The following is a 19,060-nucleotide window of genomic DNA, read 5'->3' as shown; positions in this document are numbered from 1 at the left end:
TGCCACGTGAGAAGCCGAGCAGCAAGCCCGTTTTGGACAGCCGCCAAGGCACTAGACTAACTTGTGGGTGACCACTTGCCAGATGCATGCCGTGACAGAACTTTATGCAGGGCTAAACCATGCAGACACCATGCTCAGACTCACTCCATGCGCTGACCATGAACTTTTGTGGGCATGCTCGGCCGAGTCCTGCCGAAAAGCAACGCTAGAAGAGAGAAAAGAACCGCAGAAACGATAAACGCCAAAGACCATCATCTGTGTAACCACATTTTTTCTCCGTGCAGCACCTATGTCGAGCCGTGCGTGACTGTCCAGGTCGTCTTGACGCCGATCACGTTGTTCGACGGCAGTGGCATCGCCGGAGACGCGGGCATGGGCGGGAGATATTGGTGCTGCTTCTTGGTGAGCGACTTGGCGCTGCCCGAGTCGTCGTCACTGAGATGGAGCGTCGAGGTCTCGTTGATGTTGAGAACGGGGCTGCTGGTGCCGCCGATCGTGGTCTCGTTCGCGGGCCGGTACCGCTCCATCTCCCACACCGTCTCCTCGAGTGGATCGGCCTTGCTGAACTTGCTGCGGTGACCTTGTGAGCCAGCGCCACCGCCGCCGCCGCCGCCGATGGTGCGCAATCCGTTTCCGGACGCGGAGCTGAGCTTATCGTCGTACAGGCGGGACGATTGGTTGCGCTTGCGGTAGCTCGTGATCAGGGGCCGAAGCATCGGGATGCTGACGGACAGGATGGCGAGGTTCGGCTCGAGGGTGAAGAGAAGGACTGTCGTGGCCATTGTGCCGGTGACGTTGCTGGCCATGTCGACCTTGATCAAGTAGATGACGCGAAAGATGGCGATGACGATGCAGCTGTTTCATGTAATGCTGTGTTAGCGGCCGTGGCGGGATTGAAAACATGGAATAGGTAGGACATACGCAAGGCCCAGCGCGAAACTAGACATGATGCCAATCTTCTCGGTCTTCTTCATCTGCAGCGACCAGACAGTGCGCATTGGCATGATCATGACGATCAGGTCCCCGAGCGCGTTGGTCGCAATGAGGGTGCAAATCATGGCCAGGAAGTCGCCGCACTGGCCTTCGCCGAACCGGTTCCAGAAGAACGAGACGGGGTTGCACAGGAAGATGCAGGCGCACTCAAAGGCGATGGTCCAGACAACCACGAGTCCCAGGGCAATGTCGACTGCCCTCTGCATGCCGGGCGTGGAGAAGACGCGGCGGTAGAAGAGGAGCATGCTAGCCTTGGATAGTGCCAGGCACGGCACGTAGATGACTTCCATGCAAAACGCCATCTAATTGAGGGTTGTCAGTACGGCATTGAGCGTATTAAGCCATTCCAGCTGGTGAGGATCTACTCACGAAGAAGATGAAGGGCGCATTGACAGCGACTGTGGTCCAGTGGTCGGTTGTTAGCATCGTCCACCCTCCTTGTCGACAGCAACACGGGCAGAGTGGTACGTACACTGCATATTGTCCTTCAACTCGTAGCCTGTCCCGACCATGCTGAGGAAACCCTGGCAGACGAGCACTGTTGCCCAGGACCCGTGTTAGTGGTGGCATTCCGTATTATGGGCGTCGAATACTGATAATTACTCACTTCCAACACCAAGCGGAGCGGCAAGTAGGATAAGGATGTCATCAAGGCCGATCCCCGCGCCGTTGATCCTGGCGTAGGTCCGAAGGCCGACCACGCTCAGCATCACAAAGACCACGAGGCAGTTGACAATCAGCTCCGCCCGGACAAAGTCCAGCATGGGCGCCACGATGAACGGCGGAATGGCCGTCATGGTGAGCAGACTGCGTCGTCAGTGCCGATTGGTTGCTGTGGGTGCTCTTTGGGGTGTATTGAGGCTGGCCCGAGCAAGGCTGGGTCGTCGTCGGGAGAAGGCTCGCTCTCGAGATTGTCCACAGAAGATCGTACGGCAAAGGAGTGTTTGGTGCCTCGGACGTCCACAGCGAGCGTATATGTGAGACGTGGACAGAGTGGGCAGGGTTGTATTCCAGTACTAAGAGTCTGAACATGGCAGGCACGCGACAGGGACGGACAGAGTATTAATATCGATCAGCCGGGACAGTTTCTGGGGCCCCATCAAAGACGTTGGCCGGCGTGCTCAAAAAGCTGCTCTAGCGTGACGCTATGCAAGACCCAGCACCTTTCTGTCTGAAATCGAGGCTTATGGAAATGTGGGAACAGTTGCCGGCCCATCCCTGTTGCGCCGACAGCTCGGCCACACAAGCGAGCGTATTGGTTACGCGATCCACAGACACCGGCCTGTCATTGAGGCGAGGCCGGGCCCGAAACCAGCACAGCGATTGGTCCCCCGCTCGGCCGGGCGGCCTGTTCGCAATGCTTGCAATCCATGACTATCCAGTTATTTAGTCCACGTTCGGCGAAGATTCCAAGCCCCTGCGTCCTACATGGCCTCAAGTCCCGCCCGGCTCCACGCGGACGGTCTGCAACCAGGGGCGACAGCATCTCACAGAGCACCGGGAGCTCGTGTCCCTGCATCCAGCGGCTGCAATGTCCCGGCCGGCGCCTGTCTCGTGTCCCAACATCCATGCGGAGCGTCACGGTCGTACTGGAGCATGTGAGAAGATCGACAGCACTCCTGTGTGCATGGCGGCTTCTGCATCCTGTTCTCGCGGGTATGCCCACCTTCCGGGTGCCGCGGCGGAGTACGCCAAGTAATGAGAGCAAGACTGGCGATGGGAAGTTGGCTCACTTGACGAGGCTATCCATGCCTTGTGTAGTCGATTGAGATCGCTAGTCTCTCGCGCTTCGAGCGACAAGCAATTGTGGCATCTAAGATCGCGCGCCTATCTGCTTAGTGCAAGGCTAGAAGCCGATATGCCAGCGCCATGAAACTCCGACTAGACAGAAAACGTGCTCCCGTCCAAGCGAATAGCGGACAGCCACTAGGCCCGTTACAGAATAGCCATGGAATCAATGGAAGGCGGTCACGCCGTTTTTGGTCCGGCTCCGGCGCTTGCGCTCGGCACAGTAGACCATTGTCATCCGTGCTACCGTGGTCCTCGGTCCTGGGACCCTGGTCAATGTGTTTGGCTAGTAGCCCCGAGCAGGAAGGGGACCACCATACCGTGCCCCTTGCCATGTCGGCGACGGACTGTCTGCCGACTGTGACCCACAAACAGTCAAGAGCCAAGCAGTTTTTGGGGCTGCTTCGGTCTATGGTGAAACACTGGCAGCCCCAGCGTGTGCCGACACTCATCACGGCTTTGCCGTGCTGCCCCCAATGTCTTCACGAGGGAAGACCCACGTGTAATTTGGACTCCGCAAGGCCGCCTTCCGCCCATTGTATTCGACCAAAATATATACTGATCGACTTCGGCCTATTCTGGCCCTGGAACTTGAGGCTCTAACATGGGAGCTAGCTGCGCCAGTATGCCGGGATCTCTTTTGCCCGGGCCGTCATGCGCGGCCATGGGCATTGGCAGCCATCCACATAACAAGGAGGATTGGAAAACCTGCTTAGTCGTGACCTGGCGGTAGCTGACCGCTCATGCACGTGACTAAGAATCTAGGGTCGAGCGGAAGATGCTGGGCAAGAGGAGTTGAGCTAGCTACCCAATGACTTGTGTGAAATTGTTGGATGCCCAACGGCAGTCAAAAACAATGTGTGAAGTCGGACTCCGACTTCCCACGAGAACAAACAGATATCGAGCTCGTGATGGCGGACCGCACCACAGGTCAGCTGATTCTGGTCAACAAGCCCACTGGCGACTTATGCTTGAAGGGCTAGGACAGACTTCAAGCTGCAGACTGACGAACTACTTACGCCCGATCAAAGCCAACTTAAAGGCTGAGGCACACATCGGGCAATGATTCAGTTCAGCCGGCCACTGTTGAAGTCTACTTGGTCACTGTGTTGGCAGCTGCTAACCTGCGATCACTTCATCTGAGTTGTGACGAAGCCGCCGGTATTCCTGCGCGCAGCCGTGCAAAGCGCACTATCTCTCCCGTGATGCCGGCCAGCGAGGCTTTATCCAGAGCACCATCTCTAATGAGCATCCATACGTGCCTCTGGTGCGAGCCGTTTCGTTTGTTGGTCTCCTTCCATAATTATATACACGGAGACGAAAAGCTAAGCCCGGTCGGCGAGGCTAGTGTTCTCCAAACCCTTAAGTTGCGTGTTTGGGAGTCATGATCTCGAGCTCGGCCTTTAGTCTTGTACTTCGTACGTCAATTTCGAGCATTCTTTGGCTCAGCCAGTCATGCCCCGGGATTCAAGACTGTAAGTCCTCTCCAAAACAAGCACACGTCCTCCAGGGGTAGGAGCACGCTTCATGAAAATCGACCGCGCCGCAGACATCACGCGTGAAGATAGCAGACCGGCCGATTGATCAGCTTTATCTTGCGCAAGCACTGCGGGTCAAAGACTTCTAGCTTCAACATGTGCAAAATCACCAAGCACATTTTTGGTAGCACAAAAGAGTCTTCTGAAACCCGCGTGACCGGTTCCCATCTCTCAAACCAACTCCTCACCTTTCAAAACATCGCACGTGTCCGCCATGGCACGCTGGCAAATACTGCGAACAGTAGCATCCTCTTGCTAAAATTGCTACAAGCGCATTCAGCTCCTTAGTTTGCGGGCTCTGTTTGTAGTCAGGTCTTGCTGTCCTGACATGCGCGGCGCAGATTCAGACTTAGCTATTCAACTTTGGCTGACCTCGCGGTCCGTCAGGAAACCCCCTTACCTTGTGGGACTGAACGCCAAGGCGAATAGTGGTAATGCTTACAAGGTTACAATCGCACCCTGGATCGATAGCCGCATGTTCAAGCACCAACAAGATATGTCATTTGATAAGTGAAAGCTATGTACAGCTCAAGAATGGAATATGATACGATGCACAGTACTGCTGACTGGCACAAACCTCCCCCTCATCCAGGAGATGAACGAACCGCGAAGCCGTGCGCGTGATGAGGACCGCGCATGCCTCTGAGATGAATATGGGACAACACGCGCTGGTCCACAAACACTCACGTCTTCTACCCGATTCCCATCGTCCTGCTCATCCACCATGTTCGTCGTGACTCATCCCCCCACCCGTCGTCTGGCTGGCGTGGGAACTAGAGAAAAAATTTTGTCAAGAGAGAAAAGGGAAGCTTATCTTTGCTGCTGTCATCGTCGCTGCTGGACTTGATCAGCTGCGACCTAGAGCGCTTCCCGCCTTAGATGCATTGCGAGTACCACTGGTTAGATACCGTGCACGTCCCCGACTGGCAGCATGTCGGTCCGCTGTATCCTTGACCGCCGCACTGGTCATAGAGTTTAGCACAGGATCCAGAAGGAGGGGGGCTTGTGGTCGGCTGGGTTCCCGGGTTAGTGGTCGTACCTGGCTGGCCTCCGGTAGCGCCCCGGAGGGTGAGAAGGCCGGGGCGGTAAGGGAGGAGGGGGTAGTCGGGGTTGACGTTGGGGTCGCGGCCCTGGTAGAGGAGCTGGAGGTTGCACGGGTCGACGGTGAAGGTCTGGTCCGGGTTGCTGCGGAGCAGGTCGCCGTGGCTGATGTCGTTGGTCCAGGAGGCTCCCGAGTTGGCCTTGCCCGCAAAGGGGTTGCTCTCGGTCGCAGCGTTCGCGGTCCACGAGCCGGACAGCGACGTCGCGGTGAAGGAGCGGAAGTAGCGGCCGCGCGAGCCGATGGCCTCAACCAGCATGAGGTACTTGTTCTGGCCCTTGAGGGTGTAGACCTGGACGGCCTCGAACAGGTCGTTGGTGCCCGCGCTCATCACAATGGTCGACGAGCTGCCAAAGTTGCCGGGGAAGTTGCCGATGGGCATGCTGGCCCGGTAGATCTTGCCGTTGTCGCCGGCGAAGAAGAGGTACATGTTCTGGCTGTCGCCGATGAGGGTCTGGTCGATGGGGCCCGTGCCGGAGCCCGAGATGGTGCCGGTGAAGAGCGTCTGCGCAGCACCCCAGCCGTTGGGGTTGGTCGGGTTGCTCGACGTCTTGTAGGTGAAGGTGCCGGCGCCTCCCCACTGGTAGGCCAGGACCCAGATGCTCTTGGGCGCAAAGTAGAAGAGCGTGGGCGCGACGGCGGCGGCGTTCTGCGTGTTCTGGGCGGCGGAGCCCATGCTCGAGAAGCTGCTGAAGGGGCTGAAGGCCATGGATCCCCACTTGCTGCCGTCGTGGTAGGTGGCGTACACAAGGTTCTGCCCGTTGTAGTTGACGTGGGTGAAATCCTTGAGCGACCTCCAGCCGCTCTTGGGCTGGGCGAGCGGGCCACTCGAGGTCCACGAGTATGTGGACGGGAGCTGGCACTGGGCCGAGACAGACGTCGTCGACGCCAGCAGGGCGATGGCGGTGGTGAACTTCATCTTGAGATGTCGGTGAGAGCAAAGGGGCCCCGAACGTGTCAAAGAGTGACGTGATAGAGAAACTCCAGTGAAGGGTTGGCTCTCCAGATCATGTTTGCTTGTTTGGCAGCCGGGGCCGAGGCTCTTTAATAGGCGCTCTGCCCTGAGGCTCTTCCCCTCAAGGGAAACAGATTGCTGATCTTGCGGGGCGACATGGCCTGCATCCGATAGATTGCCCACGCCGGGGGCTTGCGTGCTGTCGAAACAAGAGTGCTTGTTCTCGAATGCGGATCGTCGAGCTCCGTGACTATGATGACAGCCGATCCGCTTTTCTTGATTGCTGCCGATCCGGCGCCGTGGGCTGGGGGCACTTGTCATGCGCCCCAATCATGTCGCCGGGGGCGCCTGGTCCCAGCGACGGCGGCCAGCCTCCGTTGCTTGTTTCGGCATGACCACGACCGTGCCAAGCGGGAGGCGGACCTCGCCAGTCTGTCCGTTGCGCAGGTCTGGGGGCCTTCGGTATGCTCAAGTCCGCCATTAGGATATCGAGGGGCGAGTGACCGATGCATTACGGGGGGAGAAGGACAGGGACTCTGAATCCTGCGGGAACATGATCGTGACGCGACACAAGCAGACATCCATCCTCATCTGGTTGTCATGTCTGCCAGGCGCGCCACGCTGGCTGTCACACGCAGGTCCCACTGCCAACCCCTGGCCACGGATCATAACAGAACAAGCGCTATGCCAGGGGTGGGCGTGTTTCCGGCACTTCTAGATGCACCACTCAGCTCGAATGCTCGCGGTTGAGCCGCAATGATCATGGTGTGGCTAGCATGGAAGCGTTGCATTGAGCGTCGTCTGCATAGCTGATCGTTTTGGCACGTTTCACCTACTGGTGCGAAAAAGTAGAGTGCGCTGCTCGACGGCATTGAGCGCCTCCACCAGTTGGTGGCTTGACCCCCTGAGCACGCATTCCGCGTTGGGCATCGGAGCACACGGGGCGTTCCACAGCCACCTCGCCACGAGGCCAGAAGAAACCACCAATCGGCTCTTTTGAGACATCCCGGGGCTGGTCATGTCATAGCCAATTCCTGGGACCTCTGCCGTCTGGGGTGCAGTAGCGACACGCAACTTTACTTCCCGACATTATGACTGGCACGGCTAATGGTCCCAAGCGAGCAAGCAAGGAGGAGTGCATATTCCTTAGTCTCATTGCGGCGTTGGGCTTGCCCGTTACAGAAAGAAAAGTGCCCGTGTCCAAATATGACCGCTTGCTCATGAGGCGGGAGGTGAAGCAGGCTAAATTAAACCACCACAGAAAGGGCCAGACGTGGGTGCCAAGGTGAAACGGCGAAATCTCCACGAATAAAGAGGCGGGTCCGCACAGGCTCCCATCGACAAGCCAGGATCGGCAGGGTGCCTGGAAACGGAACAAAGAAACTTGGGGCCACGAGGCCAATCGCATCAACAAGACACGACAACGGCAAGGCCCACTTCGAGCTGTTCCAATGTCCCCCATCCCCCGAAGCGTGTCGGTGCCGCATTCATGCATGCCAGGCTTGTGCCCGTGATGTGGTGCAGGATGGTGAAGGCTGGAAAATCGTTATCGTACCCTGGAATCATGCCTGCCGCCAAGACCGTAACACACATTAGATAGCCAAGCATCTCTGAACCGTGTAGAATCCGGGTAGAATTGTTGAATGCTGTTGTCGAAAGATGCCGACGCGCAAGCCGCATCCTTCAGTGAAACACTGAACCGTCCCCCCATCCGAAGCTGCGTACATGGATTCTCTTCTCAAGTCGAATCGGACCCCCGGCCTCCACGCAGCTCTCTTGAGATGATAATGTCCGTCTTCTTGGTGATTGTCGACGACCCGACCGCCCAGATGCGCTCCTGGCTGTCCTCAGGGCTCAGCCCGCCTGCCACCGACGACTCGCGGTTCATGCTCCCCATCGCGTAGACGCCGTTGCTCTCACCCTTGGTGCGCCCGCCCGACACCTTGTTGCTGTGGCTCTGCGAGCCGTTGTGTACGCCGCTGCGGCTGCCGCCATCGCCGTCGCGCCACGAGTGCATGCCGTACTTGGACCCGGCCTTGGCCTGGTCGCTCGTGTTCTTGTAGTAGCCTGACCGCGACTTCTCGGCAAACGACTTGAATAGGGGAGCCAGCGTCGGCACGGAGGCGACCATGATGCCCAGATTGTTCTCGACGGTTGACCACATGATGAGGCCCGAGGAGTCGAGGTAGTTGGCCAGATTGCGAATCGTCTGGATGCGGATGATCTGGATGATTGTGATGAAGACGCCGAGCGCAAACAGGCCAAGCAGGACGAGCTTCTTGCGAGCTTGAATTTGTGACTTAAGGAGCACAGGGAAAGGCAGCAGCATGCTGTATGGAAAGTCCAGTCAGAACATGGGAAGGGGCTTGCATGCCGTGGAAACACTTACACTGCAACATCAAATACAATAGTCAGAGAAGCCATGCTCGTGTAGAAGGGCACAGCAACAATACACTGGCCGTCCATGATCGCAGGGTCCCACTGCTTAGCAACCTGTTCGTGAACGCTGGTCAGTGAACGCAGCTACGCTGGATGAGGGGTAGGGGGGGCGCGGCTTTTGAGTTGTGCGGCTTCTCAGCAAGATACATACGGGCTGGCAGAGGTTGAGCTGGACGAGCAGGAAGGACAGGTGGAAAAGACAGCACAGAACTGCAACGACAATCGTGGCCGTGCGCACAGCGCCGGCCGTCATGAAGCGCAGGTAGGACAGAAGCAGACTGAGCTTGAAGCCGAGAATACTGGTGATGTAGCTATGACGCGGAAAGGTTAATACAGCCGACTGTAAGGTGTGGCGTGTTTGAAAACTGGTCGGCAGGGAGAACAGGTGGCTTACAATGGCGCTCCCATATATTGCAACTGTCGTCGATCTCAAGGTCAGCCTGGCAAGATTCCGATTTTTTTGTGCCGGCTGTTTGTACACATTTCTGTGTCTGTCACTTACCAGTCCAAAATTGTAGATGTTCTCCAGCGGCATGTCCTCGACAAACTTCAATCCCAGGCCCCATTTTGATTCTGGCAATGTATTGATTAGTCACACCTCGCGTGTCCAAGTCGCGAAGGCTTTATCAACTTCGGAGACGTACGGAGGATGGTGATGACAGCGAAGCCACATGCAGCAATCTGTCTCGCGCGACCATGGTCATCTCGTCAGCAATGTTGGGCAGGAGTCGCTAGCCAGGAGCGAGGTATTTGTGGTGATCATTACCCAAGTGATAACCAGAACATAGTCGTCTGCAGAGGGATTCATGTCAGTGGTCAGGTCATGGTTGGCTGAAGTGAATAGCGAAGCACCAAAAATTGAGGTGCTTGGTGCAAGGCAAAGGCTGGCACCGCCATTGCGCTTGGACTGTGCAATCCGTTCAAAAGAATCGACCAAGAGGGGATCAACTTACCAGTGCCGATGGCCTTGATCATGACTCCACGGACGTAGAAGCGCAGGACTAGGATTAGAAACGAAAGCACGGTAAAGACAGTGGCGATGGCAGTAAGCTTGGGCCCATCGTTGGGGGTGCCCTCGGGCGTGTTGTATGTCCAGGACATGATGATGCCCGAGCAGTTGCGACTCGTCCTCGAACCGGGCAGCGGGTAGATCGGGCGATCGGTGCACGACAACGTCGAAGGTAATGATCAGCACCCAGAAGAAATACACCAACAGCAGAGTTCACACGAGCGCTGCCGCCTCGGTGGGGGGCCGAGGAGTATATGTAATCTCACACAGAGATCGTCTTCGGCGTCCAGGGGTTGTTTCTTTGCGTTTTTAGAGTGACTGCCCGCACAAGTGCATACATACATGGTAGACAGGCACATAAAGCACCTACTCTGTATGCGGAACTCTATGTCAAGATTAGTCAACGTTACAATCACACATGCGGGAAGCAAGCCACGTCCACCGGTTCCCGTCTCACGGGGCGCCCTTGCAGGTTTCTCTGCATGTTTAAGGAAGAAGCGGACAAGGTTTGTCACGAAACCCGACAATAAGGTTCCCCTCGGATGCACAGGTCGCAGATTGCAGGTACGGGTTCCCCTGGCCAGTGACGGCAGGGCAGGGAGGTGTGATGAGACACATCTGTCGCGTCAATGGCGACTCGGCTCCGATGCGTCAGGGGATGTCGAGCTCGGCTGGGCCAAGGACGCAGTGTTCTAGCCGCGGCCAATCCTAAGCGGCCGCCAGCATGCCGGACCAGGGCGACCGAGCAGGCATGCATTGTTACTGCATGAGGTTGCGACCTATAGTTCCGGCGTATTTCGGATCTCGCAGCCGTAGTGCCTTGCTGGTACGGAAGCACGCCGGACTTTGCCTGACAGAGAGAACTTGGAGGCCGCTATAATCATGCCAGTAACCTTTGAGGCAACGGGGATCTACGTAGATGGTGACTGATGCTACTGCTGCTTGGCAAGGCGAACAGCCCCGATGCATGGAGTCGGACCCAACTCCGCCTTGGATCTTAGAACTTTTGCAAAAACCGGCCAGCGTATTCGCCTGATTGTACGGCCAGGCCTCCTCGCTAGCACGGCCTAGCGTCACCAATTACGCTGAAGCCGACGTTGGATAATACAAGGGTTCCCTTCCTACTCCTTAGCGAGGAGCTACATGCGCCCGCACTGATGAGCCGGCCGCCCACAAAAGTGAAAGTGTGGGCGTGCTGGCCGTCCTGCCAGAGGCGGCAATTCAGTCAACGTAAGCTAATGAGGCACCGGGCGGTCTCACCCATAAATACCCAGACACCGGCGCTGACTCCGAGAAGGGCTCTAGCGCGGCCAGTGGAACAGGGGACCGTTCTATGAAAGTCGTGCGCCAAGTGCGGCTGCTCCCCTCATTTTTCCGCGCAGGACGGCAGCACACGTGCAAGCAAGACGAGTAGAATGTGCCAAGGAATTAAAGTTTGCTGGCGCGCTCACACGAACGCTGCGACCCCTGCGATTGGGACTCCGTATACGCGTCCCTGGCTCTCGTGTCAAGGATCAGGCAACAAGATGTCGCCCGAGGTGCATTATGTTAGGTTTGCTGCTCGCATCGGTCGACCAGGGAAGCAACTTTCGCCCAGGCTCATCCATGCTCGCTGGCGAAGCTTGGAAGTTGGGTGGCCCCATGGTGAGGAGCATCATCACCCACCGAGAAGCCACTTAACACTAGATGACCATTTGTAGAAAGCTGGGGAAACGCAAGGTATTGACCCGTTCTTCCTTGTTGGCTGGAGCGTTGTCCGCCTCGGCCCGTCAGCTGTCGCCCGTGGGGCTCCAGGCCAGCACAGCACTAGGCCCCTGGTGGCGTTCTTGCATAATTCATGGGTGTGCTTTTGTGGCGTGAGGACGTGAGGAACTTGTCGCTCCAAAAATAAATACATAAAACAGAGCGAACGGCGCCATCTAGGTTCCGTCCAACCTTCGGAGGTGCGCCCGAAGCGGCAGGTCAGCGGGTCTAGCTCAGCAGGGACGAAGATGGTACCTTATTCTGGAAGAATCTTTTTAACGGAGAAACCTCCGGCCCTTGTCGGGCGTTCATCTAACACCGCCCGGAGCGCGGCCCGCAAGGGAAGGCGCAAAGGGAAGGCGCAAATGCAGAGAAACTGCAGCCACCGCCGCTCGATAGTCCAGGCCAGCAACGGCGTGGCGCCGACGTCAACCTGATGCATCAGATTAGGGCTGCCAGCTCAAGGCTTGGCTCTGATGAGGCTGCCATGGCCTGCATTGCCAGCCCTCAGGAGAGAACTGCCAGGGTATAGCTGGAAGTGGCTGTATGAGGCATGCGGGCAGCTCTTGATAGCTTGCTTCACCTGTAGCTCTCTTGAAGAACCCTGAGGGGCCGGGAGCTGGGAGGAAGCCAGGTGTACTGTTACTTGCATGAACATGAGCATGCACGGCTGTGGCCGGAAAGCCTCGGATGAGACCCTAGCTACATAATGATGCTTGCTTAGACATCCAGGGTTCCTGGCTCCGGTCTGCCGGGGGACCTTCCCGAGCGGTGCCTGCAGGCACCGTGATTGGCTCAAGTGCCGATGGCCAAGGGCCACAAGCAGAGACCCTGGGGGGCTGGGAGCAACTAGCAAACATCTCCAAGCCACAACAAACCAGGTTCTTTCATGGATCTTTTCTCCATCAGTAACTCAAAAGAGCGGGTTGGAGCTGAGGAAAAAGCAAGAATCGAGTGGTCCTCGACCGTCTGTCTGCCTGAAGGCTTACCTCGACGGCACACGTCGGTCAAAGGGCTAGCCCAAGATATATGCCTCATCCCCTCTCACCTGAGCCAAGTCCAGGCCCTCTCCTGGCTTGAGACGACGCATTGCTTGCTCGATCCAGCAAAAGGCAGGCCTGCTCACAGCCCCATGAGATGATGGAGAGACTATTGACTCTCTGTGTTCGGGGAACCGCCACCAGGTGGATCAGTCAGGCGGAGGCGGGGATACTAGGATGTGCCCCTTGCCCCAATTATGCTGGCACAATGCGCTTTCATTATCTGCCTGAGGCTATCGGTCGTCGACCGGCCTGCACTGTCATTGCTGGCCCGGTGTTGATTCCACGTGTGCGGCGTCGGGTCCGGCTTCCGATCGTGCAGCTCTTTACTTATAAGCACCCACAGCTACTGCAGCACACGTGTTAGCCCCGATCTGTTCTGCTCGCCACCAGCCAAAAGGGTAAGGAGATCTTCCATTCCCACGTGTCTGTCGTTCCCACGTGTAGTATTTGTTGCCACGTCCACGCTCGTTTTTTCTTCCCTCTTTGCACTACTGTCCTCTGCCAACCCAATCCGGTTGACAGAAGTAGGAGTGATCACACCCGTCCCCCACGACAAAACAAACATGTGGTCCCTTCGCACGGCCGTGGCGTCCGTCCTCCTGGGCGCCAGCTCATTGGTTGCGGCCCAGGACGCCGGCATCAACTCTCTGCCCCAGCTGTGCCGGAACTTCCCTGGCGACCCTTGGTGGCCGTCCAAGCTCGAATGGGATCTGTTCAACATGACGGTGGGAGGCAATCTCATCAAGACGGTTCCCCTGGGTGCTCCTTGCCACGGCTCGACCTATGATGCTGCTACCTGCGCCAACCTTCAATCGGAATGGCAGTACGAGAAGATCCAGTAAGTATTCTCCACCCTGGCCTGCAGCGGTTATCCGTCTTGGCACCAATGGCTGACGGCCCCTACCTCCCCCCAGCATGGAGTCCTCCTCCTCAGTCATGGCCCCCTTCTTCGCCAACCAGAGCTGCGATCCCTTCACCCCGAAGGAGAAGCCATGTGAACTGGGCAACTATGCTCGCTATGCCGTTGATGCCTCTGGTGCCCGTGACATCCAGTGGGCCATTGCCTTTGCCACGCTGCGCAACATCCGTCTTGTCATCCGCAACACTGGCCATGACTACCTTGGCCGCTCGACTGGTGCCGGCTCGCTCGCCATCTGGACTCACCACCTGAAGGACATCCTCTTCATCCCCAACTACAGCAGCGCTAGCTACAAGGGCACGGCCGTTAAGCTCGGTGCTGGTGTCCAGGCCTTCGAGATCATGGCTGCTGCCCGTGACAAGGGCCAGGTCATTGTTGGTGGCGAGTGTTCCACAGTCGGCCTGGCTGGCGGATACACACAGGGCGGTGGTCACTCTGCGCTGAGCACTAACTTTGGCCTTGCTGCCGACAACGTGCTCAACTTTGAGGTTGTCACTGCTACGGGCCAGCTTGTCAACGCCAACCGCGAGACTAACTCGGACCTCTTCTGGGCTCTGGCCGGTGGTGGTGGCAGCACCTTTGGCGTCGTTGTGTCCATGACGGCCAAGACCTACCCCGACAAGACCGTCAGCGGTGCCACGCTCCAGTTCTTCAAGGCCAGCAACGGTGGCAACCAGACCCTCTTCTACAGCGGCATCCAGGCTTTCCACGAGGAGCTTGCTGCCATGGTTGATGCTGGCGCCATGGTTGTCCACTACTTCACCACCGACTTCTTCATGATTGCCCCCCTCACCGCGTACGGCAAGACCCAGGCCCAGGTCCAGGCCATGATGGCGCCCTTCGAGGCCAAGCTCAACGCCCTTGGCGTCACCTTCGCGTCGACCTACTCGCAGTCCAAGGACTACTACACGCACTACGACATGTACTTTGGGCCTCTTCCCTACGGCAACATCCAGGTCGGCATCGCGCAGTACGGCGCGCGCCTGATCCCCCGCTCCGTCATCACGACCATCGCGCCCACCTGGCAGGCCATCATCGAGAAGGGCGTGACGTGGATCGGCGTCGGCACCAACGTCAAGCCCTTTGGCACGACCTCGACCACCTCGGTCCACCCGGCCTGGCGCGACGCCCTCGTCCATGCCACCCTCACTCTGCCCTGGTCCTTCCAGGCCCCCTGGTCGGACGCCCTCGCCACCCAGAAGAAGATGACCGAGGAGATCATGCCCCTCGTCGAGGCGGCCACGCCCGGCTCGGGCTCGTACGTCAACGAGGGCGACTGGCGCCAGCCCAACTGGCAGGACACCTTCTGGGGCAGCAACTACAAGCGCCTCCTCCAGATCAAGCAGAAGTGGGATCCCCTCAGCACCTTTTACGCCACCGTCGGAGTCGGCAGTGAGGCTTGGAAGGTCAGCAACGATGGCCGCATGTGCACTGCTTAAGAGCTGCCTGGGGTTCGGATAGAATGCTTGCTTTCTGTTCATAGCGTATGGTGTGACAGATATATATAGAAACCTAATAATGAATCACACCTTGCGACAGCAATCCTGTCAGTCTCTGGCGCTTGTCGTGCTTGCTGTCCTCGAGGCTCGCATTCAACGTCACGCGACCCCTTAAAGTGCACTGGCACATGGTGCCGACAATGCATAGTCGAGCCTGGCGTGGCGCAAAGAGTTTGGTTAGCCTGTCATGAACATCGAAGAATGTTCGAGCCAAGAAGCGACGATGGGTAATTTCCGACCCAGCGGGATGCCTTCACCAAGCGCTTTTATCTACGTGTCCCGTGGCCCATGTAGGTTACTAGCCATGAACCCGAGCCAGCCGGCATACCACGCATGTTGGTTCACTCATTCTTTCAGTGCGGGTCTCATGCAGGCACGGGGATGTACCATGTTGGTTCGTGACAGTCTCCGTCCAACTTGTCCATCTGACTACCGCCCCTCTTCGCATGCAGCCAGCAAATATCGAGACACCCTTCTCAGGGGCGGCAGGAGCAACTATGGAAGACAATAGAGACGTTCGGCCGAACACCCTCGACCGGGATTTTGTTGCCCGGGATCAGGCCTTTCGCCCTGACCCCGCGATTGAGAGAGCGCGCGCCACCCTGAACCCTCCTCCGCCAGAGACTTTTGAGAAGTCCGTCTTTGCCCGGCCCCTGTCTAACATCAGAGTACTCAAGGAAGAGAGCCTCACGGCCGGTGCTCCACTGCTGTGGCAGCCACTATTCGACGACGCTTTGGAGCCTGTCCGTCCGATCGCTAATTTACCCGCAACGAACCCGCCACTCTCGAGGATGGTTGTCTACATTGCAGACATCCATCACAGCGACTGCTGGCAAGACTGGGATCTCATGGATCAGCGGCCCGCGCCACTTGTCATCGATAATTCAGGCGAGAATGGCGGGGCTGGCAGGTCCATCACCGTGGTCCAGTTCGTCCGTGAGGTCAGCGCCTATGCTGAGACGGAGCCGCTCCGACGGGCGATTGTGGGGATATTTTGGCCGCGGCCTGGCCGATCTTCCGACGGAGCATGGTTCGATGGCTGCGCTGGGCCCGAGAGGAGTCGGGCAACAGCCCCGGACGTGCTCTTCTGGGTCGGCTTCACAATCGGGGTAGATGAGGCCAAGATGGCCGAGCATTGGGCCAGCGCGCGTGACTGCATGCTTCGCAGAGAAGCAACGGCATAAGGCGCAGCCGGTCCAGCCCTTGGCGACCAACCAGCAGACACGCATTTCGGGGAACGGGGTTTCTTGCGAACTGTATGCTTCTGTAAATCCTCACTTTGTCCCGCTGGCTCAAATCTTGACCATTTTGTGTCAACAATGCTTTTCTGAGGGGAATCCATTAACCCGGCGTGTAGGATATTAGCAATGCGAACAGCTGTGGTGCCTTTGAGGCTGCGCTACCTAGCTGACTCCCAGCAGACTGGCCTTTGAGTGGGAAAAGTGCCGTTGGGTTTTTAGATGTCTTTGCACGCCAAAGCGCTTGTCTTGGCATTGGTGACACTTTGGATACTTCCTACCTCTACGACACGGAGAAACTCTGGCGGACGATCCATCGTGCTTGCGATTTATTTCTTTGCACCGCCGTATTCTCCATATGTGCCCAACAATTCCTCGAGACAGTTCACACACAAGTCCAACACTCCTCACCACCCCCATCATCAACGCAGCCCTTGTCAAACACCGGGCCCAGCGGATACGGACACAGGATCCTGCGATGATCCGTGCCACTGCTATCCGTGAACTGCACGGGCGTGCTGTCTGGAGCCGTCCCGTTTTCGACCCAGGCACGCAGCTGCGCAAACAGCGCACGCGGGTAGCCGCCTGTGCCGCCGCCACAATGGCTGACACCGGGAGCCTGGAAGTAGCGGTAAAAGTCGCGAACATCGGGCAGAATATCTGACACGGCTTCGTAGTACGTCTGTGTGCCAATGTCGGGAATGACTTGGTCGGCCTGGGAGGATTGCACTGTCAGCTTTTGTCCTGCAACAAGATATGAAATACACAACACCCGCATCTGAGAGAAATTCAGCACTTACAAGTCCATGGAACGTGACCATCTTGCCACCAGCGCGACGAAACTCAGTCAAATCTGGATCTGTCGTCTGCAAGATCTGGAACTTCTCCTGGGCATACTCGAAATACGTCCAAAACTCCTCCCTTGTCATGGCGGTCACGTTGAAGCCGCGATCCTGCGTAATGAAATACTTGAACCAAGGGTCGATCAGACCGTTGGGCACTCCAACGCAGACCCCGTCACTATTACAGCTTGTGCGGGCACTCCCCGGACCGCCACCGGACGTAGGCGAGTTGCCCGTGAGGTCGGCGCCCATGTTATATTTGTAGTCGATAGGGTCGCTGCCGTCGCCGTACGGACGGAAGGGGATGCCCTTCCACGCAGTCCTGGCTACATCGACGGCGGCCTGGGTAATCTGGACATGGTCTTCCGGATCGCCTCCGGGGAACTTCTTGCATTTAATCGTCTGCCCGACAAGAAGTTGTGGGTCAAAGCTTTTAGCACAAGCAGCGACGTCGGAAATGACTCCATCGCGCATGCCGTCCAGCTCGTCGCAAGCTGCGATTGTGGCCGCCGTAATGGCGTCGATCTCGCACCCAAACGGGTGCTGCCCAATGTCGTTCATGAGCTGCTGGGGCCAGTACAGTGCCCCTAGGATCTCGGGCAGGAATATAGCGGGAGCGTGCGCTAGGATCCCGTCATATGCCTCCGGGTAATTCTGCGCTATAGCCAGACCTTGGCGACCTCCTTGCGAACAGCCGTCCCAGTACGAGTAAAGCAGGTCCTTATCGTAGAAGCTGGCAATCAGAGACTTGACGATTATAGCCTTGGTGAACAATCACGTGTTAATCCTCAACGCTGGCACTTGCCGACTACTTGGCTCAAAAGTACTCATGGGCATTGACGTACCTCGTCCTCGAGTGACCTGCGGGCCAGGTTCTCCACCAGCGGCCAGTTAATTCCACCTCCAGGCGCTTCAGGCCACTGAAGCGGACTTTGTGCAGCGCCGAGGCCCGCGTCACTCGTGACCGAAACAAAGCCGCCCGAGACAATGGGTGCCATCCTCTGAAACGCCTGAGGGAAGCGTCCCGCGACATAGCCGCTTCCGCCGACGGCCTGGAGACGCTGCTGCCATGCATCGTTGCCAGGCAGCCATGCCTCGACGATGACCTCGTCGCCATCTCCGTCGTGAGTATAGACGACCGTGACATTACAGAAAGGGATGGTGGGCAGACTGGAGCTCGCGTCCGGGTTTGTCACGGTTAACGCGAACAAATCTAGAATGGAAACACCCGGCAGTGCTGGTGCAAAGGTAGACGGCTCACAGCCGGGGAGGACAGGCGAGTAGGCCATCGTCCCCGAGTTGTTTGTTTCTGGATACAAAGCAGAGGATGCTGCAATGATCCTCCGCGCCGAGAATTGGACGACGCCAAAGACTGGTGCTGGATGGATAAGCTGGGAGTATTGCCCCTCTTTATGCTTACATGCTGCCAGGTTACAACTGGTCCGGGGAACCGTGCATGGGGTGGGAGGGGGAGCAGGGGCGATTTTACCATTTGTGACATTCTCGTTCGAGGCAAAACAGAACATACTCCACTTGGCAGCGGGCTTGTTTTAGCGATTATGTATGACGCGACACCCTTGCTTGCAACCGCATTCCAAGAGAAACTGGGTATTTCGTTGGACTCGGAAGCGACGGTGTCGTGGGTATCCCATTTAGCCGAATGTTGCATGATCCATAGCACGGCAAACATATGCATGCGCAATAATGGCGGCTGTCCGCTATACATTGCTTTCTTGCTCGACGTTCAGCAGTAACATTGATGGCTTTGCTGCGCAAGACCACGACTTCGAGCTTTCAACCCGTCTCATACACACAGAAATGCGAGCATCCAACTACTTTGACAAGACGGGTCAGGCCCACTCCCGAGGAATCGGTAAATTATCCTGCCATTCTCATATATCCTGAAAGTAGTGAATCAGACACGTAGATGATGCAGAAACACCCACAATACGTGG

At 57.3% G+C, this 19,060-nt stretch overlaps 6 protein-coding genes across 6 annotated transcripts; 2 read left to right on the top strand and 4 right to left on the bottom strand.

Moving 5' to 3' along the window:
• Nucleotides 1–287: 287 nt before the first annotated feature.
• B0I36DRAFT_425109 (uncharacterized protein) lies at nucleotides 288–2,003 on the bottom strand (the record flags this gene model as incomplete). Its single annotated transcript, XM_046162308.1, has 5 exons — nucleotides 1,601–2,003; nucleotides 1,466–1,531; nucleotides 1,363–1,391; nucleotides 922–1,295; nucleotides 288–855 (listed from the first exon to the last, which is right to left on the bottom strand). Exons 1-5 carry the CDS (start codon nucleotides 1,788–1,790, stop codon nucleotides 288–290), a joined length of 1,227 nt encoding a protein of 408 aa, XP_046007652.1. The 5' UTR covers nucleotides 1,791–2,003.
• A 2,794-nt stretch (nucleotides 2,004–4,797) lies between these two features.
• B0I36DRAFT_334460 (alpha-L-arabinofuranosidase) lies at nucleotides 4,798–6,492 on the bottom strand. Its single transcript, XM_046155353.1, has 2 exons — nucleotides 5,359–6,492; nucleotides 4,798–5,281 (listed from the first exon to the last, which is right to left on the bottom strand). The coding sequence occupies exons 1-2, from the start codon at nucleotides 6,335–6,337 to the stop codon at nucleotides 5,220–5,222; spliced, it is 1,041 nt and encodes a 346-aa protein (XP_046007651.1). The 5' UTR covers nucleotides 6,338–6,492; the 3' UTR covers nucleotides 4,798–5,219.
• Nucleotides 6,493–8,111: 1,619 nt separating this feature from the next.
• On the bottom strand, nucleotides 8,112–9,913 carry B0I36DRAFT_377295 (uncharacterized protein; the record flags this gene model as incomplete). Its single annotated transcript, XM_046160543.1, has 9 exons — nucleotides 8,112–8,236; nucleotides 8,294–8,703; nucleotides 8,763–8,866; nucleotides 8,964–9,123; nucleotides 9,207–9,229; nucleotides 9,315–9,385; nucleotides 9,457–9,493; nucleotides 9,579–9,604; nucleotides 9,766–9,913. 9 exons carry the CDS (start codon nucleotides 9,911–9,913, stop codon nucleotides 8,112–8,114), a joined length of 1,104 nt encoding a protein of 367 aa, XP_046007650.1.
• Nucleotides 9,914–13,543: 3,630 nt separating this feature from the next.
• On the top strand, nucleotides 13,544–14,965 carry B0I36DRAFT_297102 (uncharacterized protein; the record flags this gene model as incomplete). Its single annotated transcript, XM_046151909.1, has 1 exon — nucleotides 13,544–14,965. The coding sequence occupies one exon, from the start codon at nucleotides 13,544–13,546 to the stop codon at nucleotides 14,963–14,965; it is 1,422 nt and encodes a 473-aa protein (XP_046007649.1).
• A 247-nt stretch (nucleotides 14,966–15,212) lies between these two features.
• On the top strand, nucleotides 15,213–16,209 carry B0I36DRAFT_354103 (uncharacterized protein; the record flags this gene model as incomplete). The annotated part of the gene is made up of 2 exons (XM_046157272.1): nucleotides 15,213–15,315; nucleotides 15,431–16,209. 2 exons carry the CDS (start codon nucleotides 15,213–15,215, stop codon nucleotides 16,207–16,209), a joined length of 882 nt encoding a protein of 293 aa, XP_046007648.1.
• A 431-nt stretch (nucleotides 16,210–16,640) lies between these two features.
• Nucleotides 16,641–17,809, bottom strand: B0I36DRAFT_334458 (Tannase/feruloyl esterase). The gene is made up of 2 exons (XM_046155352.1): nucleotides 17,064–17,809; nucleotides 16,641–16,978 (listed from the first exon to the last, which is right to left on the bottom strand). The coding sequence occupies exons 1-2, from the start codon at nucleotides 17,664–17,666 to the stop codon at nucleotides 16,649–16,651; spliced, it is 933 nt and encodes a 310-aa protein (XP_046007647.1). The 5' UTR covers nucleotides 17,667–17,809; the 3' UTR covers nucleotides 16,641–16,648.
• Between the last annotated feature and the right edge of the window lie 1,251 nt (nucleotides 17,810–19,060).

The sequence above is a fragment of the Microdochium trichocladiopsis genome, assembly GCF_020744255.1.
Source record: "Microdochium trichocladiopsis strain MPI-CAGE-CH-0230 chromosome Unknown B0I36scaffold_10, whole genome shotgun sequence".
Taxonomy (NCBI): domain Eukaryota; kingdom Fungi; phylum Ascomycota; class Sordariomycetes; order Xylariales; family Microdochiaceae; genus Microdochium; species Microdochium trichocladiopsis.
This window is presented reverse-complemented; position numbering and strand designations above follow the sequence as displayed.